Here is an 18,133-nt window from a genome sequence, read left to right as displayed (position 1 = left end):
CCCTCAACAGCCAGCTGTGCTATGAAACAGGATGATGGGGGCAAGGATAAAGCTGTATAAAGATGTGGACTCCTGGGAAGTGCTGGCACAATCCAGACATCTGTCTAGAGCCCCCTACCAGTCTAGGGGCCCTTGGAAGGAACCTCAAGGGAAGCTCAGTTTTAGGTATAAAATACCCACACCAATAGTCTATGGGGACAGTGGCAACCTGAGAAATATCATGCCCCAAAGCATAGCCCAGCCCAGCCCAGCCCAGCCTAAGAACCTGAGACCTGAATAGGGAGGGGAGCTCATCTAGGAAACCCAGAGAGTGAACAGCAGCCCCCATGGCAATGGCTCATAGTCCACTGTCTAGACCCATATGCTTCTTCCAGAAGCTTCCAACAGTTTTTGCTTTGCCTCCTATAAAAAGTGTATTGAGTATGGCCATTCATTTTTCTAGAGCTTTGTCATCCTTTGTTCCAGGCCACATCTATATGTAGCAGAGTTTGTTAAGCCACTAAGAATAGCTCTCCTCAGGCTGTGCTCAGAGGTAAGTGTCCACCTGCCCTCAGCAGGTCCAGTATCTGGCATCATTGTATACTCACAGCTTCTTATAATCTTCTGTAGTCATCTTATAGCCAGACTGAAGAGGACGACCAGAATTAGCTGTTCCCAGCTTCCCAGAAGCACTAGAAGAGCAAGTCATTTCCATCTGCCCAACCACAGGTTCCCTCTTGCCTCTAGGTTTACCAACACAGCCCAGGAAAGACAGGACAGAGGCCACTGGGTGACTGTCTTCCTGTTGGCTCTGCCAGGCATTCTGAGCAGGGCAGACCCAACTGAGTAGGAAAGAGCCCACTGGGCTCTTTTCCATATCTTCTCCAATAGTGCCCCGGTTTTGACTGGTATCAAGGTGTTTAGGTAACATGACACCTTGGCGTACTGGAAAGGTGAACTAAGCACATGGCTCAATGCCCTCAGCAAGTGCAAGGTGCCTGCTGTGAGACCAAGGGGATGAAGGGTAAGAAAAATGAAGATGTGTGGGCATAATCCACATGTCTGTCCAGAGCCCCTCTTCCTGGGTGAGGACCTCCCTTCCCAGCCACTATCCCTGGGAAAAAGCCAGACAGGACATCCCCTTACTGCTTTGCTAGCCCTCTCTCAGACTTGGCTCTGGACAAGGATCTCCCAACCTTCCTATTGGCCATCTAGCCAGGATATACCTTCTTGGAGTGCCGTTGGTCTTAGAGGGGCGATGCTGGGAGTGAGAAGAGCTATCTATTGTTCGGGTGAACACTCCCCTACAAGAGACAGCAGAAGGTATTCAAAAGTCTGGTTGTGGCTATAGTGGCACGAGGATGCAGGTAGGGTCTGGAAGTCACTTACCGGATGATGTAACCAGCAGGAGCCTTTGTGTTTGGAGACCTGCTAAGAGAAAAGACATAAAGGGAATTGTAGCCTTACTATGGATTTCAGACCACTTATTCCATCCTATTTCCAACTACAACAGCTGATAGGTGTCCTGATACAATGGCCAGGTGCCCACTCTGCCCCGCCTATCCCTCCTTCAGTCTCTTCCAGGAACACTGCCATGGTTGACTCCTCCACAACCATGTGAGCATAGCCTAACTTACAGCAGGTACCAGGCCAGGATTGCTTTATGGTTGAACATTTACTGCAGAGTTCCAGAAGTTTCTGATCTGTCAGGCACCAGAGCACTTGAAGGAGAGATCTGTTTGTTCTCTCCAGTATCACCTGAAAGTCCTTTGGTCAGAGACCAGGCTGACCTCAACTTGGAGCTGTGTTGATAGAAGGTAAAGCCCTACAACCTTCCCTCCCCACTCCTCTAGAATGTTTCCTGCTCTGATCCTTGGAGCACTCATTCCCAAGCAGCAATGGAAATGTGAAAGCAGAAGGCCTGGTTAATGGCTGAGTACTGGGGCCTGTCGCTTGTCAATTATAGATGGGGTTCAGAAGTCTTGGGAGCACTAAGAAGAGCACGCTAGAAATAGTGAGAGAAGGGGCAAAAACACTAAAAAGTGAGTTCAAAGAACATTACAAATGAGTCATTAAAGATCCCCCATGCCCTTCTCAGTTCTTGGTCCCTCTATGTTCCCTCTGTGAGTTCTACACTTCCTTGCAGAAGAGCTCCTGGGGTCCACATAAGAGTCAGCTAGGTAACACCTCTTACCTGACATTTGATTCGGCTCTGGATGAGAAGGGTGTGGCTCGGCTTTGACTTGAGAGTGGCTCTCTGCAGAAAGACAGGCCCTGAAGATAGTGGCTCCCATGCTCCTTACCACCTCTTACCCCTGTGTCTCTATCCCAAAGTTAGCCTGCTGTGTACCACCACTGCACCTCACCTTCCCCTTTCCTGACCCACTTTACAGGTAGGTATTTGACTACACATGCCTCTCAGCACATAGGATTGTGATATTTGTGGCTGTGTTCAGGTTTTCAAGTTTTCATGTCACCTGGCTGGCCAGAGGACACACAGCCTGATGAAGTGCTAAATGGTGGAATGTCCTCAGCATCCCCAGGAAAGGCTGGGTCACACACCTCCACTATTGCTGCCTTCCCCTCCGGCCTTGTGTCCTGGACTTACATGGTATGGTCCTCAGAGTCGTCATGCTTGGTGATCCAGCTCTGGTCACCCTTCAGTGTAGTTCGTACTTTCATCTGTTTTAGGATATTACTGCGCTCCTCTTCGCCAGATGGTACAGGCCTCCCTGGCAGGGGTAAGGCTAAAAGCCTTAAACAGGGAACTACAGCCCCTAGTCCCAGGGCCCTTGCCAGCCCACCCATTATGAGGTCATCCATTAGCTGCATGGGCAGTGTCCATAGCCCTCTAGAGGTTTGCCTGGGATAATTCAGGCAGACATGGAACCCAGGCTCACCTTTCCCAATACCTCCTAACGAAGAAATACTCATGATGTTTATCTTTCAATTCTGTAATTAGTGTATTCAGTGAGCTCCTGGGAACAAAGACAAACACAGATCTGTCAATATATGAATTGTAGTGGCTTGTGGGTCACCATTAGAGTTTAGATATGGTTTGTCCCCTAAAAGCTCTTGTGTTGGAAGCTTGGTCCCAATATGGCAGTATTAAGAGGGACACTTAAGAAGTGAAATTTTGAGGAATGGGAAAATGACTCAGTCAGAGCTGGCCATGGTAACACACCCTTATGCTCTAGCTCTGGAAAGGCAAACACAAGAGGATCCCCGAGGCTTGCTGGCCAGTCAGTCTAGAAGACCCTATCTCATAAAATAAGGCAAACAGTGATAAAGGCACCTCATATTGACCTCTGACTTTCACATTTGCATATGAACATGCACACTCGTGTGCATATGAACATGTACACACATGTGCACCTATACTCACCCCCTCCACCGGCACATCCACACCCATTCCCATCCCTAACCCCTCACACAAAATAAGGCTGGGTTAGATAATTGGGAGAGCTTCTGTATGATGGAATCAATGTCTTGAGGGAAACTGATTAGTTCTCATGAGTGTTCGCTATCAAAAAGCAAGTCTGGCCCAGCTCTGGTTTTTCCCTGGTTTTCCATCTCACAAACTCAGGTTCTCTTGCCTGCCACTGTAAAGCCACCAGCAATGAGACCCTTACCTGAACAAAGCTGATGCTACTGCTATGCCACTGGGTCTCCAAAAGTAATTGAATATATTTTCTCTAGCCTAGCACCTAGCCTCAGGCATGACATCATAATAGAGAAATGAACCTGGTATAATCTTAGCACACCAAGGTCATGCAGGTTTCCCTTCAGGTATCAGGGGTGACTAGAATTGGTGGAATTCAGAATGTATGAGAGAGGCCAAGGACTAAGCAAGCACATGTTCCACTGCTGGGTGCTACACCTACCTGTACAGCCATGGCTGATCACCTGGAGAATACGGAAACATGTGGGTGGTCAAGAACTGTCTGTTCTAGTTAGTTATTAAGGGTAGACCACAGACACTGCTAATGGAAAGATGCTGGCGAAGGAGCTTGTGGTAATAAGGAAGTTCCAACACTGTCATGGAGATGAATGTGGCTCGACCATCTTTCTTTCACTAGCCATCAGGCCTTGGGCAAATCAATCTCTCTGGGCTGCCTCAGTTTCACCTTGTAAGATTAGAGTGAAATGATCTACATTTCTGGACTCCTGTAAAGTCAGGAAAGTCAGGAATATCATTGGCAGCTGGACATAAGCCAAGTTGTAGTTGTGCCCTTCCCCCAGGCCTGAGAAGGCCTGCAAGTCATTTACCACAATAGACCAAGCAACAGTAGGACCTAAGAGATGCATTGCATTACCAGCCTTGGCGCCTTGGAGCCGGCTACCTGAGCTAGGAAGAATGGACTGCCTGCTGAGCTAGCCTTGACACCTTCCAGACTGCTATCTCCTTGCCCAGCCTCTGGGCTGAACCGAGAAGAGACTCTGGGGGGTGGGACTTCCCCTTTATATGTGAAAGCAAATTATTAAACTTCGAGCCTTGATCAGAGAACTTTGTCTTGGCTTCATCTCTTCCCACCCGTTTCCCTATTCTCAGCCTCTCTTGCAGGTGAACCCGTTCAGCTGTTGCTGCAGGCGGCAACCGGCAACCGTAGTGACTTTAAATCTGTTTGCTAAGGGAAAGACAGCCAGTGTTCTCTAATCAGTACAGGACAAAGTGGGTATTTGCAGCCCTATTTGAGGTGGGCTCCTCATCCTATTTCGTCACAGGGTCCCAGTGTTAAGGAGTGGCCTTAGCATCAGATGAGGAGACTCTGATCAGAGCCAACAGGTTCCTCATAGTCTGTTCTCTAGGCTGAGAGACCCAAAGCCAAGGAAGAGGAAAGGCCTAGACTGTGGGTTTGCAAATTGCCTTTAATAACCACACCAGCTCCTTTGGACATAAGAGCCTAGGAGGTTCAGAGGTGTGGAAAGGACAGAAACCAAGGCCCTGGCGATGCTAAGGCAGAAAGGCCTTTCTCCCTGGGGTCTACCACCCTCTGGGTCCCTCCAGGGCTAGGCTCTGACCAGTTCAGTAATGGTGCCAGCTGGCAGGACCTGGATATGTTTCCATGAAAGTTGGGGACACACTAAAGAGGAAGGGAAGGAGGCCAACACCAAACAAAATTAGCCACATCAGCAAGAGCCTGCTCTCCCATAAACTGTACCAAGTGAGCAGTCCAGGCAGGCTGAACCTTCTACATGCCAGGAATGCAACCTCATCATGGCATTGAAGCTGCCATATCAGAGTTCAATTGCTCTTATGGTTGCATAAACTCAATTGTCTGCATCCTAGTAGACATGTGTAGTGACCACATGAGCCAAAATGCATGGTAGAGTCAGTGCCTGTACGCAGACCACTAAAGCCTGAGCCTTCAGTCCCTAGGTCTTTTCATGCTATGAAATGAAAATGTGAAAACCTTGAACAGTCCATCTCCTCTTTGCATGAAAGCAAATTCCTACCCCACCCCCCACCCCGTGGGTTGGTCCCTCAAATTATACTAGGCCATTTTTTGCTGTCTTAACTTATTTTCTGTAAGGTATCTATCTCAAGGACATACTAAGACCCCAGAGACTGTGGCCACTGGTTTCTACATAGGAACTGGGCAAGCAGGTGACTCTCATGCCTACTAAAGCAGCCACATCTATGCTAGGTGTTGTATTAAACCCAGAACTTGTGAGTTTTCCCCTTGATAGATCCAATAGTCATGTTGTCTAGAAGTTTCCTAAGACATTAGAACCAAATAAGCCACTTATCAAACTAAGACACTCCCCAGGCAACGGAGCAAGGATGTGTGCCAGAAAGAACTGGGGCTGGTGCTTCCATGTCACTGGCTTTCCCTCAGACCTGACTACATCTCAGAAATCCAATTCTCCTTCTAATAAGACAGTAAACCTGAAAGGGCCTAGGAATGTAGTGCAGTTGGATCAGTACTTGTTGAACATCCGAGAGGACCTGGGTTCCATTCTCACCACCACATAAATTCCTGTATTCTTAGCACAGGGGAAGTGGAGGCAGTAGGATCAGAAGTGCAAGGTCATCCTTGGCTACACAGCAAGTTCAAGTCCAGCCTGGGTTATTTGAGATTCTCTATTGAGAAACAACAAAAAAAAGATCACTGCTGAAATAGAATGAAGACTAGGGCAGCTCACTGAAAGAAAGAGCCAGGTCAAGATACCCCAAATTTGCTCCCAGTCTTAGAAACTGAAGTTGGTGGTAAATGTCAAGTAGAGATTAACTGGGAGTGAGAAAGAAGCAAAGCCTTTAACATTATTTTGTTTTCATTCGTTCATTCATTCATTTTCTCAGGCTGGCATCCATCCATCCATTCATTTCCCCAGGCTGGTCTTAACTCACTATGTAGCCAAGTATGACGGTTAGCTTCTGTCCACTTGCCTACATTTCCCAAGTGCTGGGAATATTTGGTCTATGCGGTGCTTTGGACTAAATCCAGAGCTTCATGGTAGGCAAACACTCCACCAACTGAGAAAAATAGTGATTATTTTAGTGCAGTGTGATGCTGCCTAAGGTTATAGGTGATGGGGTTTCTTTCCATGCTTGTGTGCTAGGCACTGGTCTGAGTGCAAGTAAGAGGAAAGAGGTATGAGGGAGAAGAGCTTCATTCCCAAAGATAAACTGTGATACTTTATGCCCAGGAGTGGAGAGGAAGCCCAACTCCACTTCCCCAAGCATGCAAACCCTTTGCAGGGGTCAGTCTCTGGTTTTGCCAGGCAAGGACCCTGAGAGTAGCCAGGTTTACAAAGATCATACTACAGTTCTGTTTCCTAGTACAGAGTCCTGGATAGACTCCCTAGGCATGAAAAAACTAGCAAGATAGAGCAAGAGCATGTGACCCAGTGGCTAATTGCAGATGGATCAAGTGACATCTGTAGGAATCCAATCAGGCTGGTATTCTGACAGTAGGTGCCCAATGTCAACCTTACATTGGGGCCATGTTATAGAAAAGTTTTGTCCACAGCATTTTTTGTGTTGTTTGAAGGCAAAGGCTCCACTTGCTTTCAAGAGGTATAGGCTTGATCATAAGGATAGTAGTAAAGTGGTACTAAGCCCCAGTCTCCCAGAAACTTGCTATCAAAGATGGATGAAGGCAGCAAATGCTAATCTCTTGGATGAGCACTGCTTGGAGGTCAGGAGAACTCTCAGAGATTTAGTTGGTCTGTGGAAAGAACAATGCATCCTCATACTAGTTCTATCACCCTGGACAAACCATCCTCCCACATAGCACCTTGGTTCCTCACCACCATGTATGGGTGCAGGACCAAACTTGCAAAAATCAAAATCTGCAAGGAAATAGACCCTTGATGCTATAGCTGTTCTCTATGGCTGTCCTGTAAGAGCTTGGTTTGGGCTCGACAAATCTGAGAATCCAAACTTCCTGAGCCCCAGAGCCCAGTCAGATTAGGCAGCTTCTTGGCCAGAGTACTTCCACCCCTCCCTTCTTGCCCAATCCAACCTATGCCAACAGATGCAAGGATGGCTTTAGAGAAGCCCTGTTCCCAAAATGCAACTGAGCCCTTGTATGTTTTTTTCCTGTGGGGAAAGCTGAGGCTTTAGAGCAGCTTCTCTGTTCATCAATGCAGCCCAAGAAGAGCTTGCTGCTTTTTATGTGGTAGAAGGTTAGCATAATAGTGAAAATCTTGGCTCTGGCAGTCTCCCTCTAGAGGCTGCACAGGGAAGTGCAAGGATGAGCAGGTATACTGGGTTTGCCAGGATGAAAGAAGGCACTGGGTTCTCAGTCTCTAGGTCATTGACAGGGGTTTGAGGGGCTAAGAAATGCTAAAATTCAGGAAACATGACCTCAACCCCGCTGACTTGCATTCGGCATACTTAGCTGTGCTAGTCCAATCCTTTCTCAAGGAATGCACTTAGCCCACAAACTGAACCCAGGCTGACCTAAACTAGCACTCAAGCTGCCAACTTGATTCTTTCTCCAGGCCAAAAGGACTGGAATCATGAAATGTTCCATTTGTGAAACAGGCTCCCTGTGGCCAGGTTTTGTAACCCTGGGCATTTGGATTCCCAGTGTCCTGCACTGGAGTCTCAGCAGTAGTCAGCAGATGGTTGCTTTCCAACCATCTGTTCCAAAGCAGTAGGTTGCTTTCCAACACTACTGTCGCTGGTCCAGGAGGTGCTGAGATCTAGTTGCAAGTGATTTAGAGACCTTAGACAAAGCTGGCTCTACCAGAGTAGAGGCTGAGGAGCAGCTGTCTCTAGTCTGAGCTCCTGAGTCTTGCTGCTCAGTGTACAGGTCCCAGGAATTGAAGGCTGGGCCCCTCTGGCATGAGCATGTGGCCTGTCTGCAATGCTCTAGTCCCTAGAGCTCCTGCCTGCAAGCCAACAAGGCAGTAGGAAGGAGGTATACTATGTGGAAAAAAAGAGTTGGAAGAGCCTTGGGTTGCAGAGGGAAAAATGTAATATGGAAAAAAGCAAGCATGGTGGGAGGGGTGGTATTTGCAAATGTGCTTTACAGGTAAATGACTTTTGCATGAAAGTCTGGAATTTCACCTCCCACCATCCCATCCCCAAACTCCAGATTCTAGACTTCTTGGCGTCTGTGCTAGAGGAATCCTGGGAGGAAGATGTCTGAGGCAGGCCAGGTCCTTTCCAATGGGATAGGGAGCTGAAACCCCAAGGGGGAAAAGAGTACCCTTAGCTATTTGCCATTCCTAAGACCCTAGAATCCCCTGACTCTCATGTAACCATGTTCTGGCTCTCAGAGGAATGGTATTTTAAAAATGCTTGAAGATGCTGGGCTACTTCAGGTGTGCCTTGGCCTACAGGACTACTAAGGGCTGCTGGGAAGAGCTCTTAGAGATGCCTCTGAGATATCTGGGTGAGGCCAGCCTGCTGAGCATAGTGGAAAGCATCTTACTCCCAACAAGATCTCGGCTCCAATTCCCCATATGAGCTTGTTACTGCTGTTACCTCTGCAGCTATCCTGCAAGAAGGGGCACAGAGGAACTCCTAAGTCTTCCTCCACAGGCCTGGGCACCTCTCTCATATCTTTACATCACAACAGTTATTTCTGCAACCTGAAATCTAAGGTCTGAAGCTAGCCCTACTCTCTCAGAGATGCTATCTCCATCTGCAGATGGACATGTCATGAGGTCAAAGGGGCTGGGTATCCTGCAACCAACAACTCTCCATCCTTCATGAAAAGAACTCAGCCCCACTTGCTCCTAACTTTGGCCAAATTGCTTTTGTCCTTCTTGAAAGTGATCCTCTCCTGAGAATGAAGAAAAAAGAAAAGAAAAGAAAAAAGAAAAAAAATACCCACTAGCTTCGCTAGCACCCAAAAATGTTTCTCTCTCCAGCCTTCTCCCCACCAAGCCTTCTATACTGTCTTGTACTTTCCTGTCCAGCTCAAGCCCAAAGCCCCCTTCACTCCATCCTTGCTTCTACAACTACCCCCATTTTGGGATAAGAATATGGAAGCCAGGAGAGGAGAATGCATTTCCCCAAGGTCACATTCTTTACTGCAACAAGAACCTATAGAAAGCTACTGGTCAGGCTGGGTGCTGGGGAGATAGACAAGAGTCAGAGGAAGACAGACAGGCCCTATGGCCCCTGCCAGAGTGCTTCATTTCCCTTAGATCAAGGAGGCACCCTTGGATCAGGTCCTAAACTATGAGAGAATGAGTGGGAGCTGAGTGTGCTCATGCTCAGAAATGGTGAAGCAAATTCTGCTTTGGGGGTTTTGTGTGTTTTTTCTCTCTTTCTTTATAAGCTAAACCAGGCAATGCCTGATGTCAGCATTTCCAACAGGGATCCCCATTCGTGTGACTGGAATCCTGGTGCCTCCTCTCTCCATAGCAACCTTCTGCCACATCAAGCTCTCTGGGAAAGTGACTTAGTCATCAGAAAGTGGTGTTATGAGCAAACCATCACAGGGATCAGACCAAAGGGGCTGAACCTCATGCCTGAGGTATGCCCACAGATGGAACCAAAGACAGAGACCACCAACAGCCACCACCAGTAGCTTGGGTTTGCTCACTACTGGCCCCAGAGGCCAAGTCTTCTCTCAATCTTGGGTGTATTTCCAGAGCTCCACAGTCTCCCCAGGCCACCAGCAGTAACCTCAAGGGCAAGAAGAGGGACTACAAAGCAGACATTAACAAGTAAGTAAAAAACTGCTCCATGTACTCCTCAAATTCCCAGCTTCCCCTCAAAACAAGAAGTGCATACTGCCCATAGGAAAAGACCAGACAGTGTTTCTGAGAGCAGCCTTTTAGTTTCTTCAGCAGATAAATTTCCCAGGGACATCTTCTTAAGCTGCAGATTCCTTCCAGCCTCCTCACCTCTGAGTTTGAATTTGCACATCAGCCCTGGAGAACAACACACACAGGGCCTCTAGGCTTTGCGTTTTCCAGCTTCTTCTCTACCCAGACCCCCTCCCTCTTCCCTGCCCACACCCTCTTACTTTGCTTATCCTAGCAGGGACAGTGAGCTGAAAAGACCCGCCAAATGTTTCTATGTGGATCCACAAAAGAAGGTAAAGCCTTCATTCAGTGCCTCAGTTTCTTTTTTTCTTTTTGGTTTTTTGTTTGTTTGTTTGTTTGTTTTTTGAGACAGGGTTTCTCTATGTAGTCCTGGCTGTCCTGGAATTCACTCTGTAGACCAGGCTGGCCTCGAACTCAGAAATCCACCTGCCTCTGCCTCCCAAGTGCTGGGATTAAAGGCATGTGCACCACCACTGCCCGGCTGTGTCTCAGTTTCTTTTTGGGAAAAATGAACTGACACCAGCTATGCCAATGGAGAACCAGCTGATACCAGGACCAGGGCAGTGTGGTAAAGGGACTCTGACAGCAGATCAGGGTGATAAAACTATCCAACATATAGCCTGTAGCAGGGTGCGTGGTCAGTGAAGATAGTATTTTTACAGTACCATGGGTAAGAAAAAGGCCCAGAGACCACACTGAGTTTAGAGCCCAGCTCAGCAACCATCCACTTGGACAGACCTAAGCATACCACCTAACCTCTTATGGCTTTGATTTCCCACCTTGTATTCAAGCAGTTTGTTTAACTTAGGATAATATTTTCCTCCTCAATGGTCATTGGAGCAAGAGGTGAAGTGGGGGCCTAGTTTGGGAGAAAGAAGCCAGACAAGTTGTCTGCACCCAGGCCCAGTACCAAGCATAGGTTCCCAAAGTCTGTAGCATAATATGAGAAGTTTCTCCAAGTACCGCATCCCTAAAGTGCAGCTCTCCCAGACTGGCAGCAATGATCCCATTCCATGTCACTATAGGGCTGGCAATGCAGGGGGCCTCGGGGTTTAGCAAGCAAAAAAAAAAAAAAAAAAAAAAAAAAAAAAAAAAAAAAAAAAAATCTGTGTTATGTGTGACCCAGCATAATATAGGCTATAGCTTGAGGCAACATAACTAAACTAAAGGGATCAGTCGCATATGGAGGCTTTAATGAGAAAGAAGGACAGGCTTCTGCATCAAAGCCAGAATTGGGGGGGGGGGTGTTTTCTTGGCATACAACTGAAGACAGTTCAGGGAACAGGTACCAATGTCCACCTCAGCCAGGTCCCAAGTGCTAGGAAACCAGAGTCCCTGCCCCATGAGGTCTTAGAAGGCCCAACGCAATTTGAAGAAGGACTCTGCTACATTCTAGTTGCTCCTGGGACCACTATTCTCAAGTTGGGAGGGCTTTGTCCTGTTATGATCCAGATGGCAGCTCCTTCTGGAGTAGCCTATCTCTCTGGTGACTTCTTGGTAATTTTTCTTCTATCCCTCTTGACCTGCTCAACTTTCATTCAAAGTTTCCTTCCTCCAGAGAGCCTTGCTAATCTTTCCAGCTTGGGTTGCACCCCTGATCCAGGTTAGGGGTCTATTAATGCGTTTCACTCTCAAAGCTGCAGCACCCTCTGTGGTCATGAGCCATGCATGTTTGTCACTTACTCATGAGTGTCCAGAGGATGAAAATAAACAGATTTGGAGCATCTGTTGTGGACTTGGACTTGACCTAGGCATCTTCTATCAGTTCCGCTCCACTGAGTGCAGAGCCCTAGCCAGCGATGATAACTGATGGGAACGAGTCAGTTAGGATGGTTCTGTTCCTTCCAATCTTGTAGCGAGTGGGCTGAGGGTGCTGAAATGAACAGCACATTCTCCAAAGCCCTCCAGCAAGTTATACCTGGTGTGTGCACCTGTGCCCTGGAGATTTGTTGGCACCCAAGCTGGCACTGTTTGTGCAGATGAGCCAGTTGAGGCCATGGGAAGATGAAAACTTCATAAGCCTCCTCCAATTCAGAGCCCCTCACCACTATTCAAGTTTATTGGTCTGTGGAAACCTGCTTCCTGCCCCTGTCTAAGCACCATGACTAGAAATCCAAAGAGCAAGACAAGACCAATAGCAGGTGTCACCACCTGCCTTAATGTCAAAACTCAGTACAAACGGCTTGTGAAGAACCCAACTCCCAACAAACTTTATGGACTCTACAGCCTTGGAGGGGAGGTGGGCCTAGGAGGCTTCTCCTTTTCACCAGTGGAGCTGCCAGGTGCCACAGTGCAGAAGGAAGTGTCCCAGCAGACAGGAGGATCTGAGTTTTCAGCCTTTCTCAGAGGCCAAGTTATCACTAAGCAGTTCCAAAGAGGACAAGGCTCTTGGCTCCCCCTGCTCCCGCACAAACAATCCAGTCACAGAGACTGTGCACGGCAGATCCCGCTGATAACACCACAGTGACACTTGATTCGGCGCCTTCTGTCTGAGTATGAGCAGCTCCCTTCCCAGCCCTGAGGTTGCCCAGTGCCCAGTACATGTCTATCGCAAACCACCATCAAGTCTCTTTGCTCTGGGCTTCAGGCCAGTGAGGGGATTCTTGAGTAAGTTTGCCTCAGTTTCCTTATCTACAAAATGGGCACATTTGACTGAGGATGTGGATTCTGTGATGCTTGCAACACACCAACTCTAGGCTCACCCTGCCCCCTCCCCGCTGGCAGTCTACTAACAATCAGTCTTATCCACAAATGAGTAGGACAGAGGGACTAGGGCAGCTAGAGAGCCACCTGCTTTTGTTGGTCACTCTGAGGAACACTGCCTATTTCTTCCCTTGCTGTAAAAAGCAGAAACTGAGGGTACTGCTTCCCTGACCGGAACCCGAAGAGGGATGCTTGGAGAGAGTATGAATTATCCGTAGGGAAACTGAGGCCCTGGTTTGTGTCCAGGAGGACACAAACTGGGTGCTCCTTGTTGCCTCCCGAATGTCGCGCCACTTCTTTAGGACGGCGACTCAACAACCCTACCTGGTACAGGTGTCCGGCTTGTGTGATAGGCAGAGGGTCAGGCGGGCGTGGTGTGCGGGCTCCCTCGGGTGGGCAGCGCTGGACCCAGAGAGGCCGCGTCAGCGGGCGCGGGGAGCAAGGCGCAGAGGGAAGCGCTCAGGGAAACGAGGCACGGACTGGGCTCCGCCCGCCCGAGAACAAACAGGTTTTCTCCGGCTGCCGGGAGCCTCGCCCCTCGCCCCTCCCCTTGGCCAGCCCCCTTCCTCTGCCCTCTCCTGGGGTAGGTAGATGCGCCTGGCACATTCCGCACATTCTCCCGCCAGTGTCCTCGGTCCTCCTACCCCTTCCCTGCTCCGCCCTACGGAGCTGCTGGAGAAATCAAGGCTGGGGCTCCCCTCACCCAGCTCAGAGAGAGCTCCAAGAAGTTTTGCCGCCATGGAAAACTTCCAGGCTAGTTCCTCTGGGCTCCCTGCCCTGGGGCCAGGAGAACTCCACCAAGTGAAGGGGCCCCGCAGCCTAGTGGCGTCCCTGTCTGCGCCCTGCGAGATCTGGCCCAGGCTCTGGGACAACGACTTACACAGATGCTGGCGGGTCAGTTTGTCGAGAAATACTGTGCCTAGATCCATTTTACAGATGGAGATCCCAGACAGGGGCGGGGAAAGGACCAAGCTTGGGGGGGTGCGGGGGTTTGGTGCTGACTGATGGCTGAGATCATGCAGGAAGTCAGGCATAGGAGAAAAAAAGTGAGCAAGAAGCTTCTGTCTGGCGCTTGGGAAAACTTGCACCCTGGAAGGTTATTCTTGGAGCCGGCGGGGCAAAGCACGACCACCTCTCAGGGCAGGCCAGAAGACACACACATTCAGTTTGATAAATGCCATTCATTTGCGGGTTTTGGATACTTAGTGTGTGCAAGGCACTAAGTTTGAGGATGTAGTAGGGGTGTCGAACTTAAGAGAACATCCAACAAAGGCTCCTAGCCCTCACTGTGAGGTAGGGGAGTCCTTCCAATAGAGGAGATAGTTAAGCCAGCTTAAACAAAAACCTATCAGGATGATAGGCTAAGAAATAAAGAAAGAAAGAAAGAAAGAAAGAAAGAAAGAAAGAAAGAAAGAAAAGAAGGGGGATGTCCTGCTTCCTTAAGTATTGCCAATTTTATAGCAGTGGCCCACAAATCTACCCACTGGTGTTCTTGCCTGTGACTTATCCTCCTTCCCATTCAGCCATTACACAGTTAGCATCTTCACTGGGTGTGTGACCAGATGCTACCTACTTAGAGCTCTTTCCTACAGCGTCCTGTTGCTCTTGGGATGAAAGCAGAGGCCTTTAGAAGGCCTAATGTTTGACTATGGTCAACCTCTGTCTGTAAGACCGGCTACCCTGCACTCCGCTGTAATCTCCCTGGCTTCCCTGTGTCTTCTGAGTACATCCGTGCCCTCACACCTCAGACCTTTGTTCCCACATCCACACTCTGTGGTGCCCTTCCTATATCCCTCTGCCACTGAACTCAGCCATTCTTCAAATGACATCCTCTCCTGCCTGCCACCTAGTCAAGTTGACCACTTCCTTCTGTGCACTCACTCTCCTTGTTCCCTTGGATGACAGTATATAACCCTTTATTCTCAGTGGTGAGCTCTGTGAGGTTGGTGCCCTGTCTCATTATCTCTGGATCATAGAGACTAGCCCAGAGGATCTGGGGCATTTGCAGAAGAAAGGGATAGAATCGAGATTGCAACTCTGAAAGGAGGGTTCTTTCCTTTGTGGGGTTTATCAGACAGAAAGGAAGTGTCTTGTGTGTTCTGGAGGAGTGGTTAATCTTTGTCTCCTGCCAACAGGTGTTTTTCTCCTTCCAATTCTGTTAGTCCCAGGCCAGTGGCCAGCATCTAATGCTTCTTCCCCTTTCCCCACCAAGGCCTTCCATTTGGCTTGGCATCCTAGCTCCCAAACATACTAACTGTATGGCCTAGGATGGAACACAAGACCCTTTTGGACCTAGCCCCAAAAGAGGCAGAATGTAAAACACAAAGTAATACACCATGGGTGTGAGGGAGTACAGTGGTGGTAGTATTTGTCTCCCAAGGCTCTCCAGAAAACAGAAAGCTCTGCTGCAGAGACTTGAATCAGGATGGGCCAGCTGTAGAGCCTGAGTGAGAGTGGTATCCAATAACCTAGCTGGCCATTAAGAGCTCTTTCCTTGTCCAAAGTGACTCAGGCTTTGTCCATGACAGATACCTCATGGCAGCTCTAGGCAAAGAGACCAGGCTTTGACTCCTCCCTCCTAGCTAGGCTGCCATGCCCTGCAGCGGATCTTGCCTGCAAACGGGTTTGACTCGAATGGTAGGTGCCGTGCCGTGCCCTGCCCTGCCCTGCCCTGCCCACCTGTTCACTGCCCCAACAGAATCTTCCAATGATGCTTTCCACCCCCACCTCTTCCAGAGCTACCTCCAGTCACCTTAGCCAGGCACCATTTGGGGGAGGAGAGGTGCTATGAAGTCCATGCTGGCCTCAGATTCACAACAATCCTCTTGGCTCAGTCCCCTAAGTGCTAGGATACAGGTGTGTACAGGTGCTATGCACTCACATAAACCAAGTGCTGTCATATGACCAAGACTCTTCGTTTGAGATGACATATCTCTCTAGGAACATTCAGTAATCTTGTACCCATTCTCAGTTGTCGTGAAGCTTTCCTTGGACTCCCCTTAAGTTCTACCCCAAGGTTTTGGTGGCTACTGTCTCCCAGACTCAAATGTACCTATGCTTGGCCTGAACCTGGCCCTGGCCCTCCTTTGCACTATTGTGCCTTAGCCCCTGACTCAGCTCCAAGACTGGCCAAGAAGCCAACCCTTTTCAGAGTTGCAATATTTCCCTCCACCCTTTCCTTCTGGCTCTGGCATCCTTCCAGCTTGGGTAGTAGTGCCCAAGGGGACTGGGCAGGAGCCTCCAGGAATGCCACCAACAAGGCATTACTTTGAAAGCATAGAAGATGGTTCTAAGTGTAGAAGGCTCGAGGAGCAGGCTGGACTACTAGGAAAGGCATGGGATGGTAGGTGATATTCTTGTTCAGAGGGGCCACAGCTCAGGAGTAGGTAACCAAAATAGCTTCTCTGGCAGGCCAAACTGAAGCCAACTGATGGGCCAGAGGACAAGTGACTATCTGAGAGAATGGGCCAGCAGGATTACTAGATTCCCCAGGGTAGGCCCTTCTCATCTGCAAAGCTGGAAGCAGAGCTCAGGCAGGCCTATTTAGCTGATGAGTTCCCAGGCTTGGAAAGGAACAACAGGTGGTACACTGAAAGCTAACAGGACACAGAGGTGGAGCAGGCAGGATTCCTATACCAGAGTATATTGAAGATAAAAGGCCTGAACCATGCATCTTCACACACACAGAAACGGAAGCAGGGAGAGGGACTGTATCTAAAGATCCCACAAATAGTCTGCTGCAGGACTCCAGAGGCTTTGAGTGGGCTATGTGTCCAACTGGTAGAAACTGGGGTGCTCGAGTTTGTTATATAGGGAGTGCCAGGTTCTTGCTTGTACCCTAATTCCCTGCTCCCCCTCCCTCCTTCTCAGGTCCCACCCTGCTGCCTCATCCTGCTAAGCTCTTCAACCAGTTTACACTTGCTGGGTGACTGCTGACTCTCAGCAGGGTGGGTCCCCTGGGGCTAGGGGTCCCCAAGCTAGGCAGAGCCACACCCAGGAATGGACCTATGAAGGCCTGAGCTTGTGATCCCAGGACTCTGTGTTTGTAATCAGCTCACCTGCCAGGAGGTGGCCCAGATTCTCAGCATTTGGGGTGAATTCCTTACACATAGAGTTTTGCCTTCAGTGACCCCCTACCAATCCACTATGGGGTTGTACCTCTTCTCCAGCATGCATAAACACTCATACTTGTCAAGGGCTTCCACTCCACTCCCACCTCTATCTTACCCAGGAAAAAGTAGCTCCCAGTTTTGTGGCCAAGACAGAACAGTCCCTTTCTGAGGAGCAGCTTCTGTGCCCAGGAATTGTTTGCTTCAAAGGCTGCAACTTTGCTGGGAATCTTGAGCTTATCTTCCAGTAATGGGACTGGAATGTTCTCCAGCCCTATACTTAAAGCTATGCTGTCTTGCAAATGCACTGCTTCGGAATAAGCAGGGCACTTTCTACCAGCAGTCTGTCTGCATGACCTGATGCCCCAGAACAGACTCTGCCTTTTCTCTTTGGCTCTGAAGCTGCCCCAGGCCAGGCCTCCGGAGCACGAGTGCACAAGCTGAGCCAAGGCCTTGCTGGCAGATAATCCTCACATGCCCTGAAGAATGGCTTTTTGCTGCTTTAAGAATCATCCACAGATCGGAAAAAGAATGTTCTAATTGGAAAACCTCCCCGCCATGGTTTTCCGGAGTTTTAGTACAGTTGGCCGGCAAGGAGGCTCCTGGGATGAGGAGGAAGAAAAGTCATGAGGAGGAGACAGTGGGCTCCTTGCCCAGCGCCCCCTCATCTCCTGAGCTAGTTTAGCCACTGCTGGCCAGCATGGGGCCATGCTGAGGGCTTGGGCTTGTCAGCATTGGGAGCCCAGGGGCTGTCTGGCTTTAGCTGGGAGCTTCTTCCTGGAGGCCAGTCCAAATCAGTTCCCAGGAAGCCCCATTATTTCCCCAGAAGTGTTTCTGGCTCTTGGGACCCTCTCATAGGAGTGATGCTTATTGGATATTGTGAACCAGTGCCTGGAAGAGGAAAGGTCTGGAAGTTGCTACCTGCTCAGAAACAGGAAGGCATAGCCCATACTGGGTTCTGTGGGGCTCCTGGTTTAATGAGCCCTGCACTAGGAGGCCTGGCAGCCTATACTTGAACTTCTTAAGGACTTCATCTGTTGCAGGAAAGCAGAGAAAGAGGTACCTCAGATCTGGGGTAAGCCACTGTCTGACAGAGCTGTGGTCAC

At 49.2% G+C, this 18,133-nt stretch overlaps 1 protein-coding gene across 11 annotated transcripts in view; it reads right to left on the bottom strand.

The window, feature by feature from the left end:
- Znf185 (zinc finger protein 185 with LIM domain) overlaps positions 1-17,374 on the bottom strand; it is a 49,539-nt gene extending 32,165 nt beyond the window's left edge. For 4 of the 11 annotated variants that reach the window (XM_034485807.2, XM_034485817.2, XM_034485812.2 and 1 more), the window contains exons 1-7: positions 13,243-13,411; positions 2,880-2,957; positions 2,588-2,711; positions 2,174-2,236; positions 1,369-1,410; positions 1,206-1,283; positions 588-671 (exon numbers count right to left, since the gene is read on the bottom strand). In XM_034485807.2, the coding sequence (XP_034341698.1) occupies positions 588-671; positions 1,206-1,283; positions 1,369-1,410; positions 2,174-2,236; positions 2,588-2,711; positions 2,880-2,913 (425 nt within the window). In that variant the 5' untranslated portion in view covers positions 2,914-2,957; positions 13,243-13,411. Of the gene's footprint in view, positions 1-587; positions 672-1,205; positions 1,284-1,368; positions 1,411-2,173; positions 2,237-2,587; positions 2,712-2,879; positions 2,958-13,242; positions 13,412-17,145 lie in introns of those variants that run through there. The other 7 variants (XM_034485810.2, XM_076919087.1, XM_034485813.2 and 4 more) reach the window with 4 other exon arrangements.
- Positions 17,375-18,133: the final 759 nt, after the last annotated feature.

The sequence above is a fragment of the Arvicanthis niloticus genome, chromosome X (genome assembly GCF_011762505.2).
Source record: "Arvicanthis niloticus isolate mArvNil1 chromosome X, mArvNil1.pat.X, whole genome shotgun sequence".
Taxonomy (NCBI): domain Eukaryota; kingdom Metazoa; phylum Chordata; class Mammalia; order Rodentia; family Muridae; genus Arvicanthis; species Arvicanthis niloticus.
The sequence above is the reverse complement of the archived record's forward strand: the minus strand, read 5'-3'. Positions and strand labels throughout refer to the sequence as shown.